Here is a 16241-nt window from a genome sequence, read left to right on the forward strand (position 1 = left end):
TAATGAATACAATGTATGCCTTCAACAATATGTAACAATATGCATGCATATTAGGGGTGCCAACTCCAGGTTTGGTGATTTGTGGGGTGGAGTCTATGAAGGGTGGGGTTTGGGATGGAGAAGGACCTCAGCAGTGTGTAATGCCACTGAGTCTACCATCCAAAGCAGCCATGTCCTCCAGGAGGTTGGTAACCCTAGTGAATACATAGGTAAGGGAGGAAGAATTGCTGGAACAGGGATGACCGGTGTGGGAATGGGGGTGCCAGAAGTACTCATGGGTCCCTCTGTTTTCAGTTGTAAAACAGATAGTAAGAGAATTGTTGATGAGATGCAATAAGAACCCCTTTAAGTCTGAGCAAGCATTTTTAAACCTTTTTAAGCAGGATGACTAACTGAGATCTTGATAGACATAAAAAGAAAGGTGTAGTCATTACTTGTAGCCCAATAAAACTTTTATGCTCCCCTGTTTAATACAGCCTGGCAAAAAAAGAGAATAAAAGAGATGTTTGCTTATTCACAAAAATAATTCATGCAGAAGTCATGAGATTTTTTTTAGAATTGTTCCCCCTCCATCCGCAAACTCCTGTTTCTTTTACTGGAATATATATATTTTATATTATATATTTACTGGAATATATATATATTACTGGAATATATATATATATATAGGTTTCCCAGATGGCACAGGGGACTGCAATTCAAAGAGCATGAGCCCAGTTTTCCATTGGAGAGCCACAGGAGGAGCCTGGATACCACCTTAGGATTTTCAGTTGGCTCTTCTTTATTTTATATATCTGTCTAGTATAATTTTTTTCTCCCATCCTTTCTCTAAGGAGCTCATAGTGGAATATACAGCTCTCCATTCCTTGATTTATTCTTGCAACAATTCTGTGAAGTAGGTTAGGCTGACAGAGAGAGTGACAGACAGGCCCAGGGTCACCAGTAGGCTTCATGGCAGAATGGGAATTTCAACTCAGAAGCAGAAAAAGAGTTGGTTTTTATATGCCGACTTTCTACCTCTTAAGGGAGACTCAAACAGGCTTACAATCACCTTCCCTTCCCCTCCCCACAACAGACACCCTGTGAGGTAGGTGAGGCTGAGAGAATGTGACTTGCCCAAGGTCACCCAGCTGGCTTCGTGTGTAGGAGCGGGGAAACAAATCCAGTTCACCAGATTAGCCTCCACCGCTCATGAGGAGTAGTGGAGAATCAAACCCGGTTCTCCCGATCAGAGTCCACCCCTCCAAACCACTGTTCTTAACCACTACACCATGCTGGCTCAGGTCTCCAAGAGTTATGTTTGACACTCTAGCTACTATAACACACATTTAGAGTCCATGAAGGACTCAATGGTGTAGCTTAGCTCTCAATTTGAAACATACCAGCAGACAGGTGACAGAAATTTGACCATATTCATTCATTTATTCATTTACATCACTTATATCCTGCCTTCCCCCCCAATGGGGACCCCAGGCTACTTACATCATTCTCCTTTCCTTCATTTTATCCTCACAACAACCCTTTGAGGTAGGCTGGGAGTGTGTGACTAGCTTGAGGTCACCCAGCAAGCTTCCGTGGTGGAGTGGAGATTCAAACCTGGGTGTTTCTAGATTCTAGTGCAACACGCTTGACCACCACATCACACTGGCTCTTTTGTTTGGAAATGGGCCTGATGGAAACTCTTATTTCTCCCCAAGGCCCAGAAATAATTTCTTACCCATTGTGGTTGAATGTGGGATCACATTTTGCATGTGAACAAACTCAAAACGTGGTAGAGGAGGATGGTGTGATTTTTACCCATTGTGAATGTGGCCGTTATAGCCTCCTAACAGCTTCAGTCCTTCTGCTTCTGCAGGCAGGCTATCTAAAGACACATCAAATTCCTTGAGCTCAATGACATTACACTTCATTCATAAACCAGCTTCCGCTTGCTCACCAAGGGTATTTGCTTTCTGAGACATCCTAAGCCTCCAGTAGCCCTGCAATCAGCCTCAGAGCAGAGTCGCGTCGCGAGAGAGATTAGAGGCTGCAGGCTCTTCTGTGAGTCTCTGAATGTGGGGCTCCGTGGCTATATGCTCTTAGCTGTCTTCCTTATACCTGCTCAGAATCTAGTCCGAATGTATCAAAACCCTCTTCTTGGCAACCAAAACTGATCAAATGCTAGGGTCTTTTATATAGCAACTGGAGAAATGCACAGCCATATGACAGGAAGGATGTCCCTGGATGGATGGCATGATAATGGCCTGTATGGAGATCCATTTTAGACAGTTACTTGAAAAAAAAGGCAACACACAAACAAATTGCATTGGTCCAGGCCCGGGGGCAAACTACATGTGATGTCAGGAGATCTGCGGCCAGATTCCTCAATGCATAATTTAGCTCCAAAAAGCAGCCGTGGGTGGTGCTGGTATGGCAATTTGGATTGAGGCTGCTGCCCTGGGGAAAAGCCAGGACTGTCCGATGCCATTTCCCTAGTGTGGTGTTGTGGTTAAGACCAGAACTCTAATCTGGAGAATCAGGTTTGATTCCCCACTCCTCCACATGAGCGGCAGACTCTAATCTGGTGAACCGGGTTGGTTTCCCCACTCCTACACATGAAGCCAGCTGGGTGACCTTGGGCTAGTCACAGTTCTCTTAGAAATCTCTAAGCCTCACCTATATCACAAGGTGTCTGTTGTGGGGAGAGGAAGGGAAGGAGATTGTAAGCTGGTTTGATTCTCCTTAAAAAGGTGGAGAATATCATCATATAAAAACCAGCTCTTCTTCAAAAATGCATCCAAAGGCAGCATTAAGCCCTGATAGAGGAAAAAAGACAAGCCCAGCTTGGATATCTGTCTCCCCCTGCATTGGGTCTAACAACACTGGGGGGCACTTTCAGTCATGGTATAATAGAGAGGGTTAAGCCTGCTCTTATTCACTGTGACCCTAACCCCCCACCTGGATTTTGCCATTAAATTATATGACTGTTGTGGGAGCTGATGGGAAATTCCCAACACCATGGGTAATTTGTCACTGAACTGGTATGCCTGTGTCTAGGCTAGATCACTTCCAACTGCTGGTGGGTGAGGCACATAACTGAATCCTCCTCTGTGCAAAAATAAAATAAAATCCTGTAGACAGAAAATTAGCATGGCAGCCTTTTGGCTTGGCTAGAACTCTTCTCCCTGACAGGTGACTTTCTCTGTCCATGGTATTGCTTTCCACAGAGGAGGAATTTTTGAATAGAGTTGACATTTACAAATGAACATGCATTCAAGTTCTAACCTGTGGTGGCCAAACATTTTTAGCAAGCGTGCCAGGAGTCAAAAGAACTGGGCAATGCCACTTTAGTATATAATATACCATGCATGTAACACAAAGGAATGGTGCCCTGAGTTGTTTTTCTTTAGTCGACTTGGACAAGGAGCAGGCAACAAAGCAACACAAAAGAGGCAGACCGAAGGATAAGCCTTACTCTTGGCAGCAAAGTCCTGCTACTTTTGCTGCAGCTTGGTCACCAGTGGGATTTGGGATGCTTCTGAAATCTTCCTCACTCACATGCCCCCCAGATTTTGTAGTTCCAAAACCTTGCATTTCTGAATTTTGAGCAAGGCCTTAGTGGTTTGCTGCTGAGTGGTTAATGGCTTCGTATTTTTCTGCCTTCTCAATATTGCAAATGCACAGGTATGCACTAATAAAATCCTGAAAAAATGTTGATACGAACATACAAATGTGTAGCATTTTACTCATGCAAAGGAGCACATGCATGTGAGACCCAGGCCCAAAATAAGAATAAGGGCACTTTCACACATACTGAATAATGCACTTTCAATCCACTTTCAATGTACTTTAATGATCATTTGCAAGTGGATTTTGCAGTTTCACACAGTAAAATCCAGCTGCAAAGTACATTGAAAGTGGATTGAAAGTGCATTATTCGGCATGTATGAAAGGTCCCTAAGAGTTGAAAGTTTGAACATAGCTGCAATTGCTTAGCTGCAACAAGCTATGTCTAGCGTTCATGGCTCTGGCAGGGAAGGATAAGGGAACATTTGGAGTTTCACAAACACCACTGAAAATCCCAACAAGCTCCAGTCAACCTTGCAGAAAGTGACCTGGAGTTACTTGGTGACACAGAGTTTGCCAAAACACACCTCTTGTTAGAAGGTGGCCCGCCTCTAAGGATGGACATGCAACCACAATGAGTTTTTAGTTATTTAACCAAATAAGCTTTACACATGTCCAAGGACTTATGGTCAAGTGTGCCAATTAGGAGGCTGGACACAGTAAATTTCCATATGTGTACAACGGAAAGAGGATGTGCGATACCTTATATTGTGAGCGTTTTAGAGCAACAGGGTGCTTGGCTTCTGGATGCTTGGGCAAGCACCTCATGGAGGGAGGACAAGGGGGGCTCAGGGCAGGGGGAGTTCAGGCAGCCCTCCAGGGCAGAGGTCTACTGGAAATTTCCCTAGTAACTTTACTGACCTGTCTCCCCCTAGAAAGGAGGAATGGAATTCAGCATAAAGAGAACTTCCAGAATGATAAATAAACAACGAAAGTCTGCACATCCCTAGCATGGTAGTAGGCAGGATGGCTTATCGTGCCATATATGTTTGGATACCTGCTGGTTGGCCTCATGTCCTCTTGCTGGTTGTGAACCAAGAGCCAATCATTTGGTGAGCTGTTCCGATACATTTAAGAAAATTTTGATGTTCCTGTTTGCACGCTTTTCACAGTTAGATGGCTATTACACAGTAACCGCCCCTACCACTTACGTGTCACTTCTGCCTCCAATTTTAAAAGTCACATAGTAAAAAGATAGGGGGGGGGGGGAAATCAGTTTGAGACTTTGTGTTGAGACTTACTACTTAGGTATCTCAGCGTGCCTACAGTGTTCGCTCATGAACCCAGTTAACCTTAAATCAGTTCTTACAATCACATCTTAATTAGATGCGACTGACTGTGGATGCAAAATGTAGGCCAGGAAGCCTATCTGATGTCCTTCATTTAAAGGATGCCTCAAGCTGTGCAAGTGCGAGGAAGGGACAAACTGCAAGTGATTCCATGTTTCATACCAGTCATTCCATTTAATGACCCTGGGTGATGCTGCTCTTTCTAAATGAGAATTAACTCTTGGACTAGTAAAAAACAGCCCGAAGCTGCAATAATCAAGTGGCTACCATGGAGGCACAAAGTTGATTGGCATGCTGCTTTGCTCAAGATGAACTTCACCAGGGCACGCTGAGGCAATGCCGTCATGAGCTTGCCTGGTGAGTATTTTTTACTGTGAAGCTCTTAGCCTGGAGAGCTCTATGCAGAAATGTGATGAGGAATGATAGCTTGAAAAAGGGAAATAAATTACTGATGATTCTCTGTGTTTTAAATAGCTCTTTAGAAAGATACAGAGCAAATAAGGCAGTAAACAGCAGCAGCTATTAAATTGTTAGAAAGAGCATTAACAGGGCCAGGAAAGGAAGAATTTACTGGCAAGGAAATGTTTACAGCTTTTTTTTTTTACTGGCAGTCAGTAAATTTGCAGGCAGTTGGCAGCTCTATATATGATGGTGTTGTGAGGATGAGGAAAGGGTCAGACCCAGAAGTAGTCATATTTTTTTAAAAAAATTGCAGGTCAAATGGCTCCACTGGATAAAATACTCAAATTTGATTATTATTATTCTTTTTTTGCCTGTCTCAGTCTTTTGATTGCTTTAGGTATGTTCATTTTTGCCTTGATTTGCATTGGATGAGGTGTGACTTTGCAAATCTCAGTTGATTATACTGTCAGCAAAGCAGATAATAAGGTAAGTAGTATGTGCAATTTACAGTATGCCACAGATCTGGAGATTTAAATTAAAAATTGTCAAATCACAATCTGCAAAGTCCCAAATCAAGCAGAGCAAAATTACAAACTTGAAATTCTCCTCTTTTCAAAGGACTGATTTCAGAAAGTAGTGAGAATAGTTGAAATCTAAAATACCGTGACTTGCTCAAGTGTTACAATTACAAAATAGTTTCCTGTAGCTTTTGATATGTCTTAATATAGACCTGCACAACTGGTGCTCATCTAAACTGAACACAACCTACTAGCAGAAGTACCACCTGCTAGAGAACCAGCATGGAGTAATTGTTAAGCGTTTCAGATGAGGTTCTGGGAGGCCCAGGTTCAATTCAAGTAGTTTGGAATTTCCTGCATTGTGCAGGGGGTTGGACTAGATGACCCTGGTGGTCCCTTCCAACTCTATGAATTCTAAATCCCTGCTTTGCCATGGAAGATTGCTGGGAGACCTCATACACTCTCAGTCTAATCTACCTCACATGGCGGCTCTTGTGAGGACAAAATGGAAGAAGAGAGAATAGTATTGTAATTACTTTAGGTCCCTGTTGGGGAGGAAAGCAGAGAATCAATAAATAAATAAATAAATAAATATGGGCTCCCAAAATATATCCTCTGGGTCTCTCTTAAGATCCAGCACAAACAACTTTTAAAACAAATCACATGATTTACCTTGGTCCAATGGCCCCAGAATTAGGGGATTCCCGCTCTTGGCAACCCTGCCCAAAAGCCAGGTATTGTGGCCTAACAGGTGCTTGACAACGTCATTCTCTTGCCCTTTTCCCCTGAAGTCCAAACAGGTGGCAGAACCTGGAGACTGGTGGCACTCCTGGTGGGCTGCCATATTTGACACCTGATAAGGTGTGGATGCCTTGGTGGGTCACTGTTGGCTTCCCTTAGTCCGTGAGCAGTGGTATGCCAATAATGCACTGCTGTTTCTGAATTTACATATGTAAACAGCATGATCGCATGACAACCTAATCTCAGCTGCCTGAGATTGTCTGACTCCTGGGGGTGGCGCCACAGCTCTCAGCTGTAAAGCAGAGCTCATTAGAGGGCTGATCCTGTAAGAGGCACACAGGATCCTTGTGGGGCTTGAAACTGGTGCTTTGGACAGGGCTATTAATGGGAGTTGAGCTTGGGAGTTCAGCAAGGGAGGCCAAGGTTTAGCCCCCTAGTTTCCCAAGAAGGGACACACAAGAAGAAGAGTTGGTTTTTATATGCCAGTTTTCTCTACCACTAAAGGGAGACTCAAACCGGCTTACAATCACCTTTCCTACCTCTCCCCACAACAGACACCCTGTGAGGTGGGTGAGGCTGAGAGAGCATGACTTGCCCAAGGTCACCCAGCTGGCTTCGTGTGTAGGAGTGGGGAAACAAATCCAGTACACCAGATTAGCCTCCGCCACTCATGTGGAGGAGTGAGGAATCAAACCTGGTTTTCCAGATGACTCCACTGCTCCAAACCACCGCTCTTAACCACTACACCACGCTGGCTCTCTACAAGTGCAGATAAGCAGCCTATTTCAGTCTAAAATACTTTAAAACAACTGATCAGTTATGAAGGCAGGAAGCCAGCAGGGGAGTGGGAGCTATCCAGGGTGGCGAGTGCCACATGTATGATTATGTACCCACTGGTTGGAAATCATAGGTGTGTGCTTGATGCATGGAGCTCTTGGCTCTCAGGGAGCAGGTTTGTTCCCTTGTGACTAGGGATGTCGGCCTGGAGAAGCTGAGGCAGAGAGAGAGGTCTGGGGATGAGATCTTCAGGGACTTACCAGAACAGTCCCACTCCTGTGCTGACAACCATTCTGCTGTTGTGGAGAGTGACAGTCTCAAGGTTGGAAGGCATCAGTCCGAGGAGGAGGGATGTGATCCCTTAGAAGGGACATCTTCCTTGAGTGATGGACCAATATCCTCTCGTACTGAGGGTACCCCTCTGGGGTTGGGGGGAGGTGGGCTTTTGGCAGTGGGTGACTCGATTATTAGGAATATAGAGAGTGGGGTCTATGACAGGCGTTTTGACCACATGGTGACTTGCCTGCCTGGTGCAAAGGTTGTGGACATCACACACTGTCTAGATAGGTTGATTATGAAGGTGTTTTTTTTTAAATAGCTGGACCCAAGGACTGAGAAATGCAGGAAGTACACGGAGAAATGAAATTATGTAAGAACTTCAAATGTAATGAAGAAAAATATGGACATAACTCAGAAGGGGGGTTGCCAACTCCAGGTTGGAAAATTTCTGGAGATTTGGGGGTGGATCCTGGGAAGGACAGAGTTTGGGGAGGGGAGTGACCTCAACAGTGTATAAAATGTATAGCCATACTCACAGCAGGGTATAAAATGCCATAAAGTCCACCCTCCAAAGCAGCCATTTTCTCCAGGGGAACTGATTTCTGTAGTCTGGAGATCAGCTGTAATTCTGGGAGATCTCCAGGTCCCGCCTGAAGTTTAGCAACCCTGTTCAGAAGAGCAGTAACAGCTGCCATTGAAATAGGGGAGGACACTGGTCTTGCCCTGTTGCTGAGGGGGGAAGCTGCATGCTCTCTTTCTATACATGTCTGTCTTTATCAAGAATAAGTGTGGGAGTTCATGAAACAGCAACAGCCGATGCAATAATGAAACTCTCATTCCTCTGAGAGAAATATTCTGCTCTAGCTGAAGCTGGAGACAGACAATTATTTTTAACAGCGCTGAAGGATGACTGATGGTATAGAATAATGCAGATTCAGTGCAGTCTAAGACCACTGATTGCAATGGGCAATCTGACTGGGGCAATTCTGCAGAGGATTGTACTGTGAGAGAGGCACTGCTTTCCCCATGGTACACAAACATCTTTCCTTTGGTCCAGTATGGATCAAACAGGCTTGGTAGGTTTTTCATACAATTCAAATCTGACCAGGCTGTTTACCACAGGCAAAAGAGAGATGAAGCAACATACTCCAAGTATCCATCTTTTCATGCTGCCTTCATTTATCTGCAAAAGCTATTCTCTTTCTCCAGCCTCAGAGACCCTCTGGTCAGTGATGACCTTACTGAAGAAGGCAGTTCTCCTTAAGGAGAAAAAAAAGTTGATGAAGTTCTGGATAGAAAGGCTGTGTGAAAAGGAAGGAAGAGACATACTGAAAAAGACAGCAGGAATTTCAGCAAGCGCAAATTTTCCCTCTCCCTGCCTGACAAACTGATCTGCAAAATTTCCTGCACAAATGTAGATACATGGGAGTTGGATGTAGCAGTTTCCTGTTATTTTTTTTTGGGGGGGGGATGAAACAAATCCAGAGGGGTCTACAAATGTGACGGAGTGCCTGATAAAGGGGCAAAGAGCTCAGGAAAAGCCATGTGCCATGTAATGAAGAACAGCAACAACAGCTTGGTGTAGTGGTTAAGAGTGGAGGTTTGGAGTGGTGGACTCTAATCGGGTTGGCTTCCCCACACCTCCACATGAAGCCAGTTGGGTGACCTTGGGCTAGTCACCTCTCTCTTAGCCCCACCTACTTCACAGGGTGTCTGTTGTGGGGAGGGGAAGGGAAGGTAATTGTAGGATGGTTTGATTCTTCCTTAAGTGGTAGAGAAAGTCGACATATAGAAACCAACTATTCTTCTTCAATTTATAAAGAGCCTAAATAAGGCAGGCATTGTAGAAAAGGCCTCTTTCTTACTGAAAGGATTTGCCATTCCTGGACAAAAAGATACAAGTACTCATCTGGTTTCTTACCTGGGAAGAAAATAGTTTGGGTTTTTAAAGCTGAAAAATGATTTTAAAAAAAGGTTAAGAAGCTCTCCCTCCCTGTCATCATCCCTTTAAACCGACAATTATTGAGGCTTATATTCTTTAAAAAGAAACCCTGGGAGACTGTTGTTGTGTATGTATTTAGTAGGGTAGTAAGCAAGGGGAGACTTAGGAGCTTGAGTTCCTCATGAAGGATCCTAAACCCTACTCGCCCTATTGGCTAAGCAAACGGATCCTATTGGCCCTAAGCCAGCATGTCCCATTGGTCACCGAGAGGGTATTCCCCCCCTATCACGGATCGGGGGGGCACGGGGAGTGGCCGCAGGCGGCCAGGGGGGCATATAAGCAGGGCACGTTCAGTGTGTAAGTTAGTTCTGTGCTGAAATCAAATAAAGCTGTGTTGTTGAACTCCGTCTCTGATCTTGTGAATCCTTCCCACGCGGACTTAACAACCGTGACAGGAGCCTTGGTGTAATGGCTAGTTTGGACCTCAATAACACTTTATTGTCCTTTGCATCTAGTCACCCTACTTAGTTGTACAGGGTAGAAGGAATGACTGCCAGGTAAGTTCTGTTCACTTCCTGAGTTCGATCCCAACGGAAATCGGTTTCAGGTAGCCGGCTCAAGGTTGACTCAGCCTTCCACCCTTCCGAGGTACGTAAAATAAGCACCCAGCTTGTGGTGTAGTGCCTGTGATCATTATTATTATTTAAATGTATGCTTTTGTGTTCAGTTTGCATAATTGCTCTTATGGAAAAGCTAGGCCTAAAGTATAGGAGCTGGTTTGGAATACTGTGTATTCATACGCGCACACATGGAAGCTTTGGGAAGTTGGCATCCGGGAGCCATGAACCAACAAATCATGGGCTCTGTGTCTGGCACCGCCTCGCACCAGCAGAGAGCTCTGGGTTACGTTCATCTTCAGGAATGTGGTCTCTGCTTATCAAGCTCACAAGATCAGGCACTGACTAAGTGACGCCTTCAGCCAATATCTATAGGTTGTGCTGGTTGGAGTGGGGTGGACACTTAATGTGCATTGGTGCTTTTGTGTATCAATCTGCTTGTCAGCAGATTGGGGCTGCCCCATGCGAAGGCATGAATGATACTGACTTTCCTTTGTCTCTCTGGTGAGTACCCTGCATCTTAATTGTGGGCTATTTCACCCCAGCTCTGTTGTTTAGCTAAATAAAGAACTGATTGTAACCTCCTCCTAATTGTCTTTATTGGATTCTGTGAGACAATTAGGCATTTCAGTGGGGGGTAAAGTGTAGACGACTGGGGCAAACCACCCTGTAAACATAGTCGGGACTACCTTGACCTTGAAGCTTCCGAAGGTTAGAAATTATTATTATTAACAATAAGTCCACAGTCTAAGCCAGGGGTGGGGAACGTCAGGCCCGGGGGCCGTATAAGGCCCGCGAAATCATTGGGTCTGGCCCTTCATGGGTCCTGGTAGATTCCTAGCTCAGAAGGATGCTGCCCTGCCTGAATCTCTTGGGGTAAAGTGTAGACGACTGGGGCAAACCACCCTGTAAACATAGTTGGGACTACCTTGACCTTGAAGCTCCCGAAGGTTAGAAATTATTATTAACAATAAGTCCACAGTCTAAGCCAGGGGTGGGGAACGTCAGGCCCGGGGGCCGTATAAGGCCCGCGAAATCATTGGGGCTGGCCCTTCATGGGTCCTGGTAGATTCCTAGCTCAGAAGGATGCTGCCCTGCCTGAATCTCTTGGGCCCAGCTGGGGACAGCAGAGCTCAAAAGCCAGTCGCTCTATGTGGCAGACACTCGGGGCCGTCTCCGGTTGTGCCTCTTGGCTAAATGTTTGACCAAATATAGCAGGCTAATTTTTAAGCTGATAATGTTGTATGGCCCCCGAATAATGTTATAAATATCCAAATGGCCCTTGGCAGAAAAAGGGTTCCCCATCCCTGGTCTAAGCGCTGGGCAAAACGGTGCAAGTTAATTCAATCAGCGTCTCTGGCCACTGGGATGTTCACTGCAGAATTAAGCCCTCGCAAATCGGCGGTGGAAAAAGGAACGAGCGAGCCCTTTCAAGCCGTGGCTGAGGATGCGGGCCGCGTCCGGGAGGTGGCGCCTGCGAGCCGCCCGGGACCACCGCCCGGCTCCCTCCCTTTGGGCTCGCACGTGGCCGCCGCCGCCGCCTCCTGGGGGAAAAGCCGCCCGCCGCCTCGGGCTGGGCTCACTCGGCTTTGCCAAGGGGGCAGCGCCGCCGGAGCCCCGATGCGCGCCTTTTGCAGCTGGCGGGAGCAGCAGTCGCAACCGGGAACCCTTTGCACGGGCTGAAGGGGGCGAGGCGAGGCGCCCAGCCCAGGAGCCAGCGGCGGACCGCGGGCAGGAGCCTCTCCCGGGACGGCGGGAGGATGGCAGCGAGGGATGAGCCCAGTTAAGCAAAGGCGTGGAGCAGAAGGAGCGCACGGCCGGCGCTGAGGATCGGGGGGGGGGGGAGAGAGAGAGGCTTGCAGCAGCCCCGTCCGGCTGCCCGCCGCGCTGGATCTGCCGCTGCAAGAGCCCAGCCCGCTTCGGTCGAAGCCGGGCGCGCGGAGAGGGTCCGAGGCGGGGCTGGGCGGAGGGGGGCGCTGACCTCTCTTCCCCCCCCCCCCGGTCTGCTCTGCGGCTCAGCCCCGCTGCTTCCTCCGCTAGGGGACTGCGACTGTGGGGGGCGAGGGGATCTCCCCCGCCCCCCCCGGAGGAGCGGCGGGTTGGGAACTCCGCGCTGAACGCGGCCCCCCCGCTCCAACCAACTCCGCCGCTTATTATCATTGCTGTTCTGATCTTTAAAGCCGTTCGGCCGGGCGCGGCTTCCCCCCCCCCTCAGGCGCGCGTCTGGGTCGCCTCCCCACCCGTGGGTTGGGCGGCCTCCGCTCCACCCGTGGCGAGGAAGGCGCGAAGAGACGTCCGGCCGCCTGGAGGGTTCCTCGCGGCGCAAGCAAGCCTCCCGGGCTGCGGACTGTGAGCCGGGCGGCCTGGGGGGCAAGGCGGCGCTGCCCCCCTTCTGTCCCTGGAGGTCCTGCCCCGCAAATCCACGCTGGAGAAAACGGCAGCGGCGGCTTGACGGCTCCCCGCCTTCTCCCCGGCTCTCCCCTGCTGCCTCACGTAGCCCCCCCCCGCCCAATAATGTCTCTCTCCCCTAAGGGAATGGCTTACTCCTAAGCGAGCTGCAGCACAGAAACTTTTGTTTTGAAAAACTCTTTAACCTTTTTATTTAATTTTTTTTTTTTAAGTCCGCTCCTCCTGCCCTGCAAAAGTCAACTTGCGAGACTCTGCGGGGTCGCTCCGGTTCCTCGGGGAGCTCCGTGGAGACGGAGGAGCCGAGCGGGGGAGGTGGTGTGACTTGAGGGGAAGGAAGGAAGGGAGGAAGGGGTGCTGGACCCGGATTGGGGTTCGGGCCTCAAGCTCGCCCAGATCCATCCTTGGCCGCTGGACCGGGCCGAGGGCAGCCTCTCGCCTCTTGGAGACCTCGAGGGGTGACTTCCGCCGCCAGCATGTCTAAAGTGGCGCCGGCGGCCGGGGCTGGAGCGGCGGCCGGGGCGGCAAGTGGCGGGGCGGCGCCGGCCGAAGACCTCTCCAAGGTGCCGGACGAGGAGCTGCTGAAGTGGACCAAAGAGGAGCTCGTCCGCGGCTTGCGCAAGGCCGAGGCGGAGAAGATGAGCGCCATGCTGGACCACAGCAACCTCATCCGCGAGGTCAACCGGCGCCTGCAGCTGCACCTGGGCGAGATCCGGGGGCTGAAGGTAAACCCCAGGGCGCCCCCTAGGAGCCAGGGGTGGCACAGGGGGGAAGGGTTGGCATCCGACCCGAGGTCCTGCTCGCTGGCTAACGAGCCTGGTCGAGGGAATCTTGGTGCGGCGGAGTGGACAATCCAGGAGGGGTGCCTCCTTCGGGCTAACTAACAGGTAGCTCATTCCCAGTGGGTCGCCGTGTTAGTCTGCCTGCAGTAGTAGAAAAGAGCAAGAGTCCAGGAGCACCTTACAGACTAACAACAATATTTTCTGGCAGGGTAGGAGCTTTCGTGAGCCGCAGAAGTGAGCTGTGGCTCACGAAACCTCATACCCTGCCAGAAAATATTTTTGTTAGTGTTTAAGGTGCTCCTGGACTCTTGCTCTTTTCTACTATAACAGGTCGCTCAGTCCACCTCCCCCCTCCGGAGGGTGATTTCCCCAGTGGAAGCTGGATTTAAACCAAGGGCACCAGAGCTCAGCCCCCGTTCACTGTTGTGGGACGTTTGCTGCAGAACTTCCCAGGTTGTGCCCTATTGGCAGTATTGCACTCTGCCTCTGCCGTCTTTACTGGCACCCCCGAAATCTGCCAGCTGAGTTGCTTGTCTCATGGTAGTGTCATTTTTGCTTAATTGCTGTGAAGCTGGACTGGGCCTTCCCTCTTCCTCCCCTGCACCCCCAGCTTCAGAATGTGCGCAGTAATAGAAATCCTTGGAGGATGTGCATTATTACTAGGCGCTGCTTCAAGTATTACTTCATCCCGTTGTGGCATTCCAGGAAATGCACAAGTGCTGAAAAATCTGTGAATGTTGAACATTGTAACATGGGCAAGTGGGAATTTCTGAAACATGCATTTCACTGCTTGTGCATGGAGATAATACCTCCTGGAAAACTGCAGCCCTTTCTGGGTTTCCTGTGCAATCTGATATGGTGAAATACACACGTTTGCACAGTGTAATGCAATGAACTGAAAATGTACGTACAAAAGCATCTCCAATTAAAGGGTCTTGAGTAGCAGGGCTTGGAAGGAGTGCCTTGGCATGATCAGGAGCAGCCCTGGAATGAACACACTCCAGGGAAGTTCTGCAAACGGGGATTCCAGTCCTGTTCTGCAGCGGTTATCCCTTTGGGGAGGGAGCGCGGTTCAGTGGCGGAGCACCTGCTTGGAATGCAGAAGGTTCAGTGTCTGGTTAAAAGGACCTGGTGATGTGAAAGATTCTGCCTAAGAGCCATTGACAGTCAAGGGTGGACAGTGGAGATCTTGACAGACCAGTAGTCTGTGTAAGGCATATTTATGTATGTTCTCCTGAGAACTTGGAGAACAGCTGCTGGCCAGAGTAGACGGTACTGGGTTGGCTGAAATGTAATCTGTTTTACAGTCAAGCTTCTACTTTATCTTAGTCCTCATCCCAAACTAAAATTAAGCCCAAGTGATCGTCTTGTTTTTCCCCTTGTGCCTTCCCCACCGATCCAATTTCAGTTGTAAGCCCCTCGGGGCAGCGACCTGCCTTTAAACACAGTATGTTATTCTGCAGCTACACAGTGGGCATTATGAATGAATGTTGACAAGCAGACCACAGGTGAGAAAGTAGGTTAAAAAAGGCCTGGAAGTGGAGATTGCAGGTTTCCTTCTGGTGAGAGGCAAAATCAGACTTTTGGGTCTTCCCTACTCCCATGGTCATGAGTTGGAGGCATCCTACTAGGACTCCTTAGATTGCATTGAATGTGTATTATGTGAAGCATCTGCTCCCTTTCCTGCAAGTAATCGCCTGTTCATTGGTTAAAAGCCAGCATGGTGTAGAGGTTAAAGTGTCGTAGGCTCTGGGAGACCCAGATTTGAAGTCCCACTCTGCTGAGGAAGCTTGTTGGGTGTCCTAGGGCCAGTCACACACACTCAGCTATTCTACCTCACAGGTTGTTGTGAGGAGAAAATGGAGGAGAATAATGTAAGCCTCTTTAGTTCCTCATTTTGGAGAAAGTTGAGATATAAGTAAATAAATGTGAGCGATAGGACTTTGTGAGCACAGTGGCCGGCACTAAGTCTTTTGCTGTTCCACTTCCCAGGATTGGGGCCACAGCATTGAGTCTTACTCTTACATCACTGTTTTTTTGTATTATTCCACAGTGTGCTGTTGGAATGTGTAGTATGCACCGATTTTGTGGGAGGCATTGACTGGGAATAGGAGGCTGGACTTTTCCATCTTCTCACGGAGCTTTCCTGCAAAATCCCTGTGGATTTTACAGTGCTGCACAATCCTTTTTTTTTTTTTTTAAAGAAACCCATGAATCGAGGAAAGATGCGCTGTCAGAATGGGTTATGGAAAATTGAGAAAGAACAGGTGGGGACAACCAAGCATCAATGGGAGGGCTTTGCAAGAATAAAGAGTGGCGTTAAGACTTAGAGGCAAAACAGACTGTCCTGACAACTCTGAAATGTTCTTATTTAATAAGCATAATACCCCCTTTCTCTTCAGCGTGGTGTAGTGATTGAGAGCGGTGGGCTCTAATCTGGAGAACTGGGTTTGATTCCCCACTCCTACACATGAGCATCAGGTTCTAATTTGGTGAAGCTGGTTGGTTCCCCATTTCTCCACATGAAGCCTGCTGGGTGAGAGCTCTCTCTGAACTCTCTCAGCCCCACCTACGTCACAAGGTGTCTGCTGTGGGGAGAGGAGAGGAAGGTGATTGATTGTAAGTCAGTTTGAGTCTACTTAAAGATAGCTTTTCATGATCCACACAGTCAAAAGGTTTGCTGTAATCTATGAAACACAAGCTTATTTTCTTCTGAAATTCTCTCGTATGCTCCATTAACCAGTGTATATTTGCAATATGATCTCTAGTGCCTCTTCCTTTTCTGAAACCAGCTTGAACATCAGGCATTTCTCGTTCCATATATGGTAACAGCCTTTGCTGTAAGATTTTGAGCATCACTTTACTTGCATGAGAAATTAATG

The 16241-nt window shown here is 48.0% G+C and overlaps 1 protein-coding gene across 1 annotated transcript in view; it reads left to right on the forward strand.

Moving 5' to 3' along the window:
* Positions 1-13053: 13053 nt before the first annotated feature.
* The window catches only part of CCDC85A (coiled-coil domain containing 85A), a 136316-nt gene continuing 133128 nt past the window's right edge, over positions 13054-16241 (forward strand). The window contains exon 1 of the mRNA XM_056853282.1: positions 13054-13302. Within this exon, the coding sequence (XP_056709260.1) occupies positions 13054-13302 (249 nt within the window). The remainder of the gene's footprint in view (positions 13303-16241) is intronic.

The sequence above is a fragment of the Euleptes europaea genome, chromosome 7 (genome assembly GCF_029931775.1).
Source record: "Euleptes europaea isolate rEulEur1 chromosome 7, rEulEur1.hap1, whole genome shotgun sequence".
Lineage (NCBI taxonomy): Eukaryota > Metazoa > Chordata > Lepidosauria > Squamata > Sphaerodactylidae > Euleptes > Euleptes europaea.